A 12,642-nucleotide genomic window follows, 5' to 3' on the forward strand; every position below is an offset into this window, starting at 1 on the left:
GGCCTTAATAGGTGCAGTTAAGTCTGAGAGATGCCAGTCATCTCAGGTAATTTACAACACCTACCCGGGTCTGTCCCCTGACTTCCTGCCAGCGGCCTTACGCACTTCACGTGATGACCCCGTCATTGTATTGTCTGCTGATCTATTTGGTTATTTATATTGTCCGCAATGACGTTAGTGATTATTTCCCTGTCAAAATCAGACCCGCATCTTCGAAAGGGTCCTTGCCGAATGCCCGGGACCGGTTCAGATAATTGCCACTGGGTGTTGGTGGCCGTGAGCGGGAATCGAACTCGGGTCGCCGGTTTGTAGATCAACGCGCTAACCGCGTACACGTACATACGTACAGCGTACCCCGTGTGACGTAGCGTCACGTAGCACCAGCCCAGACTGGGCATGAGTCCGTTAAGGGTGCGGCTGCTATTGGTTTTATCGCCACTGAGTAAGTTGCGATGTATAAGAGATAAGATTGCGACCGAACGGAGCGGTGATACCGGAACCGTGGCGTAAATGACCCCACGCCCCCCCAGTTGTCGCTCACGAGCCAACTGAAGTGACAAATGGCGACTGTTATTGTTGGTATCTTCATTGGCCTTAATCACAAGATAAGACCCGGCATTGCTTTTTGAAAATTTGTCGAGTAGAAGTACGCGTGAACCTACATTGACCTTTGCCCCCCCTTCCGAAACAACGGCGGCAGCATCGTCAACGATGGCCCATTAACTTTGAGCCTTGCTCTGCCCCCCCCCGCCACCGCTCTCTCTCTCCGTGTGTCAGATCGGCACTCGCCTCTCACGCGATGAGCTCCTGACCGACTCTCCTGCCCCCCCCCCCCCCACCGGGAGACTCTCACGCACCTGACGGTGTGGGGGGGGGGCTGGCGGCCCGGGAGGGGGATGGTGAGCGGAACAACGGGAGGGGAGGAGGAGTTGAGTCGCGGCGGTGCCAATAAGGGCGGCAGCGATGGTCGTGGAGCGGTAGTGCCGTCACAGCCGCTGGACGACTTCGCCGTTGAGTGCGCACGCAGTGAGACCGGCACTGGGTCGGAACGGGTCCAGGCTCCAGGCCGCAAGGAAGGGGGACTGTGACGGGGGAGGGGTGGCGGGCACCACTTTGATGAGCTTCACAGCTCATCGGATTCCTCCTGTCAAAATATTCCGATTTAGCTCCTTGCAACACGGGCCCGTGTGAACCACACTGCGCAAGTGCTACTCCTGCTGTTGCTGCCGGTAGCAACAGCGCCTCTCCTGCCGCCGGAGGAAGGCAACCGTGGCAGGCCGGGTGGGATTGTGGGAAATGGCCTGTCAGCGCCGGCGCGTGCCCGGCTGGCGCCTCTTCCTCGTCGCCTGCTTCCTCTCGTGGCTGCTGGCGCTCGCCGCCGTGTGCCTGCTGCTGGGCGACGTCAACCGCGACACCTACGCTCCCGCCGCCCTCTCGCGCTCGCTGGGCGCCGTCACGCGACTCCTGGGGAGCGGCGGTGACGGCGGCGACCGCCGCCGCCCGCGACCCTCGCGGAAACCTCCGAGCGCCGCCGATGACGGTGGAATCGGCGGGAGGCGACGGGACGACGGATTCCGCGGGCCGGCGCGGCCGGGTCCGGCGGAATCCTTCGCGGGGAATCCCCCCCGGGCTCTGCTGCTCGCCAATCGGGAAGACGGGCGGCTCGGGGCAGGGGCCGAGCTCTCGCCGCCGCCGCCCGCGGAGGCCGGTGGCGACGGGCCGGCGTTCCGGAGGGCGCACGGCAGGAGCGGTCCTGAAGGTCGTGTCGCGAGACGGCGTCGCGCCGGCGGGAGGTTCCGTGGGGAACGGCCGGGCGAGACCGCGACCCCAGCAACCCCGACCCCAACAACCCCGACCGAGACACCAACAACCCCGGTGGCCCCAACGACGGCCGCGACCGCGGCCCGCGGCGCGTCCCGCCGCGTGGCCACGCGCGATCCACGCGGGTGTGGAACGAGGGCACGGGCTCGCGGCAGCTGGCGCCGCGCCTGCAGCGGGCGCGCGAGAAGTACATCGAGCAGAACAAGCACGGCGTGCGCTACGCCGGAGCGGTCGCGGCCTCCTCCCGCGGGCCGCTGTCGGCGGCCGGCCGCCGCGACCTCCTGTGCCTGGTGGCCGAGCGGGTGGCGGCGCTGCGGTCGACGCTCACGCTCGGAGGCTCCGAGGCGCCCTTCTCCGCGATGGGCGCGTGGAGGGAGGCGCTGGACGCGGGCGGGCTGGAGCGCGCCGTGTCCGGGGGGCGCTCGCTGGAGCGCTGCGCCGTCGTGTCGTCGGCAGGAGCCATGCTCGGGTCGGGGCTGGGACGAGAAATCGGTGAGGGTTGTGTGTGTGTCACCTCCCCCACCCCTCTCCTTCTTACCCCCACACCCCTTCCACACACGTTCCACCAACTGGAAAGGTTTGAGAGAAGCAATGAGATGGTAGCGGTGGTTGAGCGATTCAGCCAGATCATCAGGGCGATGCGGTGCCGAGATGTTAACTACCTCACCTGTTCTACAGGAGGTTGTGGGTTTGATCCCCGGTTTTTCCGACCACATTGGGAAACGCGCGTTAAGAGTATTTGGCTGCTATAAATGTCCACGTTGGGCTTATTATTTGTGGCCAGGCCGCTTCTGAAAAAGAGCCACAAAGCTCGGTGGGCCTTACCTGGTAAAATGAACCTCGTTTCTTTTTGTCATGGCCCGTGCAATTTTAAATCATCGAGATTGAATGCTCCATCAATTTTCGAACTGATTTTGGTGTTTGGTTTGTTGAGCACGGTTGGCCTCGTACGGCGCGAAAGAAGTTCAACATACATTGAACAAGCACCTCCCAGGTCGTGACCTCCAACCCTGTCGCTGGGTATTGTTGTCCACAGGAGGCTCACAATGGCCTCGTCAGATATACGATACACACACGCATTAGTATGCAGCAGCGAACCGCTATAGTAGGTCACGTGTAGCCAACCATGTGACTGACCTAAAGCCTCCAGTGACACTGAGGGTCAGTGTTGATGCCGTGGGTCAGTGTTGATGCTGTGTCAGTGTTGAGGCTGTGGGTCAGCGTTGAGGCTGTGGGTCAGCGTTGAGGCTGTGGGTCAGTGTTGAGGCTGTGTGTCAGTGTTGAGGCTGTGGGTCAGTGTTGAGGCTGTGTGTCAGTGTTGAGGCTGTGTGTCAGTGTTGAGGCAGTGTGTCAATGTTGAGGCTGTGTGTCAGTGTTGAGGCTGTGGGTGAGTGAGGCTGTGTGTCAGTGTTGAGGCTGTGTGTCAGTGTTGAGGCTGTGTGTCAGTGTTGATGCTGTGGGTCAGTGTTGAGGCCGTGGGTCAGTGATGATGCTGTGGGTCAGTGTTGAGGCTGTGGGTCAGTGATGATGCTGTGGGTCAGTGTTGAGGCTGTGGGTCAGTGTTGACGTTGTGGGTTCATGTTGCGAGTTCCTTTAAAGGCCCTCACCATCGCGCCCCTCCTCCGACAGACGCTCACGACGCTGTGCTCCGCTTCAACGCCGCGCCGACCGAACACTTCGAGAATGACGTCGGGACCAAGACCACGATCCGTCTCGTTAACTCCCAGGCAAGCGCTGCGGTGTAGCACAAGACAAAGCAGAGTAGAACACGTATCAGAGTAGAACAAGTAACAGAGTAGAACAAGTAACAGAGTAAACAAGTAACAGAGTAGAACAAGTAACAGAGTAGAACAAGTAACAGAGTAGAACAAGTAACAGAGTAGAACAAGTAACAGAGTAGAAGCAGTAACAGAGTAGAACAAGTAACAGAGTAGAACAAGTAACAGAGTAGAACAAGTAACAGAGTAGAACAAGTAACAGAGTAGAACAAGTAACAGAGTAGAACAAGTAACAGAGTAGAACCAGTAACAGAGTAGAACCAGTAACAGAGTAGAACACGTATCAGAGTAGAACAAGTAACAGAGTAGAACAAGTAACAGAGTAGAACAAGTAACAGAGTAGAACAAGTAACAGAGTAGAACAAGTAACAGAGTAGAAGCAGTAACAGAGTAGAAGCAGTAACAGAGTAGAACAAGTAACAGAGTAGAACAGGTAACAGAGTAGAACCAGTAACAGAGTAGAAGCAGTAACAGAGTAGAACAAGTAACAGAGTAGAACAGGTAACAGAGTAGAAGCAGTAACAGAGTAGAACAAGTAACAGAGTAGAAGCAGTAACAGAGTAGAACCAGTAACAGAGTAGAACAGGTAACAGAGTAGAAGCAGTAACAGAGTAGAACAAGTAACAGAGTAGAAGCAGTAACAGAGTAGAACCAGTAACAGAGTAGAACAGGTAACAGAGTAGAAGCAGTAACAGAGTAGAACAAGTAACAGAGTAGAACAAGTAACAGAGTAGAACCAGTAACAGAGTAGAAGCAGTAACAGAGTAGAACAAGTAACAGAGTAGAACAGGTAACAGAGTAGAAGCAGTAATAGAGTAGAACAAGTAACAGAGTAGAAGCAGTAACAGAGTAGAAGCAGTAACAGAGTAGAACAAGTAACAGAGTAGAACAGGTAACAGAGTAGAAGCAGTAACGGAGTAGAACAAGTAACAGAGTAGAACAAGTAACAGAGTAGAAGCAGTAACGGAGTAGAACAAGTAACAGAGTAGAACCAGTAACAGAGTAGAACCAGTAACAGAGTAGAACAAGTAACAGAGTAGAACAAGTAACAGAGTAGAACCAGTAACAGAGTAGAACAAGTAACAGAGTAGAACCAGTAACAGAGTAGAACAAGTAACAGAGTAGAACCAGTAACAGAGTAGAACAAGTAACAGAGTAGAACCAGTAACAGAGTAGAACAAGTAACAGAGTAGAACCAGTAACGGAGTAGAACCAGTAACGGAGTAGAACCAGTAACAGAGTAGAACAAGTAACAGAGTAGAACCAGTAACGGAGTAGAACCAGTAACAGAGTAGAACAAGTAACAGAGTAGAACCAGTAACGGAGTAGAACCAGTAACAGAGTAGAACAAGTAACAGAGTAGAACCAGTAACAGAGTAGAACCAGTAACAGAGTAGAACAAGTAACAGAGTAGAACCAGTAACGGAGTAGAACCAGTAACAGAGTAGAACAAGTAACAGAGTAGAACCAGTAACGGAGTAGAACCAGTAACAGAGTAGAACAAGTAACAGAGTAGAACAAGTAACAGAGTAGAACAAGTAACGGAGTAGAACACGTAACAGAGTAGAACCAGTAACAGAGTAGAACCAGTAACAGAGTAGAACCAGTAACAGAGTAGAACAAGTAACGGAGTAGAACACGTAACAGTAGAACCAGTAACAGAGTAGAACACGTAACAGAGTAGAACCAGTAACAGAGTAGAACAAGTAACAGAGTAGAACACGTAACAGAGTAGAACCAGTAACAGAGTAGAACAAGTAACAGAGTAGAACAAGTAACAGAGTAGAACCAGTAACAGAGTAGAACCAGTAACAGAGTAGAACAAGTAACAGAGTAGAACAAGTAACAGAGTAGAACCAGTAACAGAGTAGAACAAGTAACAGAGTAGAACAAGTAACAGAGTAGAACAAGTAACAGAGTAGAACCAGTAACAGAGTAGAACAAGTAACAGAGTAGAACAAGTAACAGAGTAGAACAAGTAACAGAGTAGAACCAGTAACAGAGTAGACATAGAGTAGAACAAGTAACAGAGTAGAACAAGTAACAGAGTAGAACAAGTAACAGAGTAGAACCAGTAACAGAGTAGAACCAGTAACAGAGTAGAACCAGTAACAGAGTAGAACCAGTAACAGAGTAGAACCAGTAACAGTAGAACCAGTAACAGAGTAGAACAAGTAACAGAGTAGAAGCAGTAACAGAGTAGAACCAGTAACAGAGTAGAACCAGTAACAGAGTAGAACAAGTAACAGAGTAGAACAAGTAACAGAGTAGAACAAGTAACAGAGTAGAACCAGTAACAGAGTGGAACCAGTAACAGAGTGGAACAAGTAACAGAGTAGAACAAGTAACAGAGTAGAACAAGTAACAGAGTAGAACCAGTAACAGAGTAGAACCAGTAACAGAGTAGAACCAATAACAGAGTAGAACAAGTAACAGAGTAGAACAAGTAACAGAGTAGAACAAGTAACAGAGTAGAACAAGTAACAGAGTAGAACAAGTAACAGAGTAGAACAAGTAACAGAGTAGAACAAGTAACAGAGTAGAACAAGTAACAGAGTGGAACAAGTAACAGAGTAGAACCAGTAACAGAGTAGAACAAGTAACGGATGAAGGCGCGGCCCTGCAGCTGCCTGCTCACGCCACTGTTGGCAGAAGGGGCCTCCGCTCCTAGGCGGGGCTCCAGAGAGCTCCTCTAAGAGGGTATTTGGCCTACTCTTCCACGCTGGTCAGGCATCTTGGATAGAGTTGGGGGTACCCACACTTTACCCCACACACGACACGTCTGTCGATCGGCTGGCTTTTGAACAGGGGGTGTTCTGGGTCGAGAGAAAACATTGGAACGTTCCTCCCCACTGGAGGTGCATTGCTGGGTCCCAGGAATACATTGCCGCGGTGGCTATGAGATGTTAGCCACCTCGCCCGGTATACAGGAGGTCGTGGGTTCGATCCAGACTCGGACACCTTGGAGTTTGCTTGTTCTCGCCGTAGTCGTGGGTAATTTTCTCCGGGTCCTCCGGTTTCTCCCTCCACATTTGAAGAATCGACGTGCGCTTACGGTGTTTGGCTAATGCTATAAATTTCCACGTGATAAGCCACTTTGTCGAGCTATCATTTGTAGGGCGAAGTCGCTTCTGAAAAATATCTACACAGCCTCAGGGCGCCTTACCTAGTAAAAAGTAAAATAAAAATATCGTTTGTAAAATAGTTCTAATAGAGAATTTGGCTGCAATAAAGTTCCACGTGATAATACGCTTTTGCTGAGCTATCATTTGCAGGGCGAAGTCGCTTCCGAAAAAGATCTACACAGCCTCAGCGGGGCCTTACCTAGTAAAAAGTAAAATAAAAAATATCGTTTGTAAATAGTTCTAATAGAGAATTTTGCTGCAATAAAGTTCCACGTGATAATACGCTTTTGCTGAGCTATCATTTGCAGGGCGAAGTCGCTTCCGAAAAAGATCTACACAGCCTCAGCGGGGCCGTGACCTGTTAAACTAAGAAGTAGTTTAGTTTAGACGGCGGCGGGCCGTGAAAGGGTTCAAGAGGGCGTCTAAGAATCACCCCCCTCCCGGGTCTGCCCCTCGCGTTCGCAGATCCTGGCTCGGCCTCAGAACAACTTCTCCCGGAGCACTCTCTACCGTGACGTGGCGCTGCTTGTGTGGGACCCGGCGCCGTACTCACTCAACCTGACACAGGTACAGGGGGTGGGGGGGGGGCGGGGCGGGGGGGGCACTACGCCGCCAACAGACTGTTGGGGCAAGTGGTGTACAATGACAAAGACATACGATTCCCCCGTATAGCCTTCAATAGAATGTTGGGGCAAGTGCTGGACAATGACAGTCATAAGATTTCCCCGTATAGCCTTCCCTAGAATGTTGGGGCAAGTGGTGTACAATGACAAAGTCATACGATTCCCCCGTATAGCCTTCAATAGAATGTTGGGGCAAGTGCTGGACAATGACAAAGTCATACGATTCCCCCGTGTAGCCTTCAATAGAATGTTGGGGCAAGTGGTGTACAATGACAAAGTCATACGATTCCCCCGTATAGCCTTCAATAGAATGTTGGGGCAAGTGCTGGACAATGACAAAGTCATACGATTCCCCCGTATAGCCTTCAATAGAATGTTGGGGCAAGTGCTGGACAATGACAAAGTCATAAGATTCCCCCGTATAGCCTTCTATAGAATGTTGGGGCAAGTGCTGGACAATGACAAAGTCATACGATTCCCCCGTATAGCCTTCAATAGAATGTTGGGGCAAGTGCTGCTGTTAGCGAGTAGCTCACCTATGAAGGCCGGTACGGTGCACGAGGAGAGGGAGGTAGTGTGGTTAGAAAAGTGCCCGACCGCCTTTGTCTCCCCAGGTACTCATTTAAGACTGTGGCCGGTTCACATTACGTAGCCACAGATGGTCGCTGTTGCCGGGAATCCAACTGAGGTCACTGTACTCATGGTACGGTAATCATCTGAGGCTGAGTCGACCTAGGAGAGGCTCAGGATCGGTTCAAACAATCGTCACCGGTGTTAGCCATGAGCGGGAATCGAACCCGGCTCGCCAGGTTCATAGCGCAGCGTCGCGCTAACCGCTACACCACCACACACAGGCACAAAGATCCCCCGTGTAGCCTTCACAGACTGTAGGGGCAAGTGCTGTTAGCGAGCACCTATGAAGGCCAGAACGGTACACCAGGGGATGGGTGGCCAGCACCACGCCAGACCGCCCTTGTTTCCCGAGCGGTGATGTTTACACACCGCACCAGGTACTCATTTGAGACTGAGTCGACCTAGGGAGGCCCAGGACCAGTTAAAACAATCGTCACCGGTGTTGGCCGTGAGCGGGAATCGAACCCGGCTCGCCAGGTTCGTATCGCAGCGTAGCGCTAACCGCTACACCACCACACACACCATGCGTACGAGGTGGATGTGCGTGTGCCTTTGACAAGTCCTCCCCATCTCGGCCATCCCCCAGTGGTTCCACGACCCGGACTACAACTTCTTCCCTGCGTTCCTGCGCCGCCGGCAACGCCACCCAACGCAGCCGGCGTTCGTGCTGCACCCCGCCTACCTGTGGCGCATCTGGGAACTGCTGCAGGACAGCGCCACGGAGCGCATCCAGCCCAACCCACCGTCCTCCGGCTTCCTGGGTACGCAGGCAAAGATCCCCCCCCATCCCCCCCCCGCCCCCCATCCCCCCCCCTCCCCCCCCCCCCCCCGCCCCCCCCCCCCCCCCCCCCCCCGCCCCCCACCGCCCCCCGCCCCCCCCCGCCCCCCCGTTTTAGCCTTCACAGACTTGTTGGAGCAAGCGCCGTCAGCGAGTAGGACCCTACGATCAGAATTCAGAATTTGAATTCATACTGGAGGAATCCGATGAGCTGTGAAGCTCTTTTAGATTTAAAGCTTTCGTGACTGCAGGGATTCATCTTCTTGGTTCTTTCGGTAAAGTCACGTAGTAGGGAAGTAATTAAACAATAAAAATAAAACAATACAATTCTTACGACGTTTCGACTGCAACACAAGCAATGGAAACGTCGTGCGAATTTTATTGTTTTATATTTTATTATTTTATTATTTCCCTTCTACGTGACTTTACCGAAAGAACCAAGAATAAGAAACATCTCAAAGTAGATTCATCGTTTTCTGCTTAAAATACTCGGAGGGGCCAGCTGAGGCTTTTCCCGTAGAAGTGGCTGGGCCACTGGGTCAGGCGAGATGGGCTTATTCGTACTTGACGCGCGCTCAGCACAGCGGTGCCCCATCTGCTGGACAAAGCCCGCTGCTGCACCTCGTGCAAGCGACACCACCTACAGAGCACGAGTGACCACTTTGCAATAAAGCTTTCGTGACTGCAGGGATTCATCTTCTTGGTTCTTTCGGTAAAGTCACGTAGAATGGAAAGAATAAAATAATAAAAATAAAACATAATAAAATAATTCTCACGACGTTTCGGCCACAACGCAAGCAGCCGTCCTCAGGTGGAGAGCAGGTCTGTCGACAGACCTGCTCTGGTACGCAGGAGATCGTGGGCACAACCCAGACCCTGACGCCCGCTGTATATTGAGAGTTTGTGCGTTCTCCCCGTGGTCGCCGTAGATTTTTCTCCGGATCCTCCGGCCCGCGTTTAGAATCAACGTGCGGCTAGAGTATTTGGCTGCGGTGAATGTCCACACGGCGATAAGCCGCGTCGATGAGTGCCTTCATTTGTTGGGCCACGTCGCTTCTGAAAAATAGCTGTTGTAGCTCCGGTGAGCCTTACCTGCTAAGATACAAACCGTTTTGTTTTTAGCCGAGCGTGAAACGTGCGTGCCCGCATCTCGGTCTGTACGTGCCCCCCACCCCCCTTAACGCGTGTCTCCACGTGCGTGCGTGCGTGCGCGAGCAGGCGTCGTGCTGATGATGTGGCTTTGCGACGAGGTGAGCGTTTACGAGTTCCTGCCGTCGCGGCGCCGCACCGACCTGTGCCACTACCACGAGGACTACACGGACCGGGCGTGCACCGAGGGGGCCTACCACCCCCTGCTCTACGAGAAGAACCTCGTCAAGAGACTCAGCACCTCCTCCGACCACGACCTCTTTTGGGCCGGGAGAGCCACCCTGCCGGGACTGAGGAGGGCGATGGAGAGCTGCCCCCCGCGGACTCGCCAATAATCGTGGCCGCCCAAACTGTTGCGGTCGACGACATCGTCGTTGCGTTCGCCGTCACGGATGGGGGATGACGATCGCTGGGATTGCGTCGGCAAGGAAGAGCGTCGTCGCAACAATCATGGCCATCTAAACCTCAACGTTGTGATGACGATGACGACGATAACAGGTGATTGTGGTCGGGAGGTCCGCAATTCTCATCCATTGGCTGCTGGACTGGGCCCTGCCACTGGAACGTGGAATTTATAGTGGTGTCGCCTTGTAAACCTGCTACCCTTGCCGCCACTGTTGACCCATACCAACAGCACCAGGAATTGCCGCAAGGGACTTTACCAAAGCAATCCTGTAAGACTCCACGATGTCATCATCACCGCGAGAAAGCCATTATGTTTCCGGTCAATGTACTTTCAAGAGCGATTGGGTTTTTTTTTGTCCAATCCAACCGGGAAAACGGGAATCGGCCAACGATTGCCGATTTATGATTTGAAAAACCACAACAACGACACCGAACGTCGTTTTATTAAAGAGAGGGTGAGTGACGATTAGAGGACGTAGGGACGGACGCTGTACAATGAAGAAGCTTGACAACCAGTGAATGGACTCCAACCTAGGAAGCTGCGGTGTCGCGTATCTGTATTTGTTGCGTTTAGAATATTTGGCTGCTCCAAATTGCCACCTGACGATAAGCCACTTCGTTGAGCTATCATTTGTGGCCAGGTCGCTTCCGGAAAAAGAACTGGCACAGTATTAGCTCAGTGGGGCTTCAACAGAAGAAAAGTTTCTACTCTTTGGTTCATTCGGTAAAGTCACGTAGGTATAAAATAAAAATAAAAGTTTAGTTCATCTGTGATCCGGCATGATTGAGGAAAGGGTCAGCGGATCACACGGAGATTTTACAAAACTCCCAAACCCGCTAGGGGCTTCGGTTAAGCCAGATGTGCGGTACAACAAGGGGGGGGGGGGGATGGTTGTGCGAACCCATATGTGCAGACCTTTCGAGCATTAACCCATCGTATACAAGGTGGGGTTTTCTCCAGGTGGTCCGGGTTTTAGGACAATGAACGGAAAACAAACGGAATTTGTTTCGACAATTTAATTGTTTCAACGATCAACAGTTCGACAATTTAATTGTTTGGACGATTGACAGTTCGCTAATTGCATTTTCCAACAATGAAATTGTTTCGACAAGCAACAGAATAGTTTTAATAATTCGTTGCTCATAATGGCCTGATTCAGGACTCTCTTGAAAATGAGTCCTGAGGTTCGGCGAGTGAGACGAGCGCGCGAGTCTTCCCTCGATGACGCGAATTATTTTTCAACTTCTTAACACCTGGGATTTTTCCGCAGCCAATGCTACGATTCACGATCGCTCTTCCGGGTTCGGCAACGACATCGTGATTTGTGCCAAATTTGCGTTGAGTTAATTTACCCTCCACCACCCAACACAGTCATATAAAAGAATTGTCACGCCAGTGTACGCGTGTCGAACAACACGCTACATTCCTCTCCTTTACACTGAGACCTCCTTTACCAGTGGCAAAATATAGTAGTAGGTTTTTACCCTTTAAACTGGTACAAAACTGACACCTTTATACAAGGTATCATGTTTGCAATAACCGCAACACAAGCAGTCAAATTGCATGTGTTGCGGTTATTGCAAACATGATGCCTTGTATAAAGGTGTCAGTTTTGTACCAGTTTAAAGGGTAAAACCTACTACTATTCCTCTCCTGATTCTTTTAGCTCACTCACCGGCAAGCTGGAGAACAATTCTCACAATGGAAATTAGAGACTCGTTGCTAATTGTACACGCGACTGCTCATCGGCTGCGTCGGATGGTGGAGGGAATTGGCAAACGCAAATTAAGATGTGTTGACAACATTCACAATGTTTATTGCAGAGCCGTGACTAGCGGTGGATTTGCCGGCATGAACTGCGTGGGAGTTCTTGGGGGCTGGGAGCGGGAATTCAGCTTCTATGGCATCCATTCGCGGGAGCTTCGGCTGGCTTCGTTGATGATCTTAAACACGACCGATCCCAGCAATAGAATGTTCAAATGTATACCCGTTCACTGTCTGGTAAGCCGACTAGGTTGGTTACTAAAAGTACAGATATACACACACACAAAGTACATAATACCAAAGCCATGTTAAGTATGGTATCCACACGCCTGCGTGCGCGCATAACGGAGCGGTAGGGTGCGGTGGTTACTGCGCCCTGCGCAATGAAACCCAGAGATGTAACACCAGGACCTGGGCCTCTCCTAAATCGACTCGGCCATAAAAGAGTGCCTTGGCAGGGCGTGTGAACACCGGTGCCAGGGAGACAAAGACGGCGGGGCTGGCGTGGTGCAGCATGCACCACCACCTCTCCTTTGCCGTGCCGGTCGCTCGCCAACAGCCACCA

At 51.9% G+C, this 12,642-nt stretch overlaps 1 protein-coding gene across 1 annotated transcript; it reads left to right on the forward strand.

Moving 5' to 3' along the window:
* Positions 1 to 1,233: 1,233 nt before the first annotated feature.
* LOC133339552 (beta-galactoside alpha-2,6-sialyltransferase 1-like) lies at positions 1,234 to 11,815 on the forward strand (the record flags this gene model as incomplete). The annotated part of the gene is given in 7 exon segments (XM_061547658.1): positions 1,234 to 1,751; positions 1,753 to 1,944; positions 1,946 to 2,313; positions 3,451 to 3,548; positions 7,190 to 7,291; positions 8,567 to 8,741; positions 9,977 to 11,815. Coding segments are annotated over 7 exon segments (1,719 nt in total), but the record flags the coding sequence as incomplete, so codon positions are not given.
* Positions 11,816 to 12,642: the final 827 nt, after the last annotated feature.

This window comes from Lethenteron reissneri, unplaced genomic scaffold (assembly GCF_015708825.2).
Source record: "Lethenteron reissneri isolate LAM-NWPU_2019-01 unplaced genomic scaffold, ASM1570882v1 scaffold_1893, whole genome shotgun sequence".
Taxonomy (NCBI): Eukaryota; Metazoa; Chordata; class Hyperoartia; order Petromyzontiformes; family Petromyzontidae; genus Lethenteron; species Lethenteron reissneri.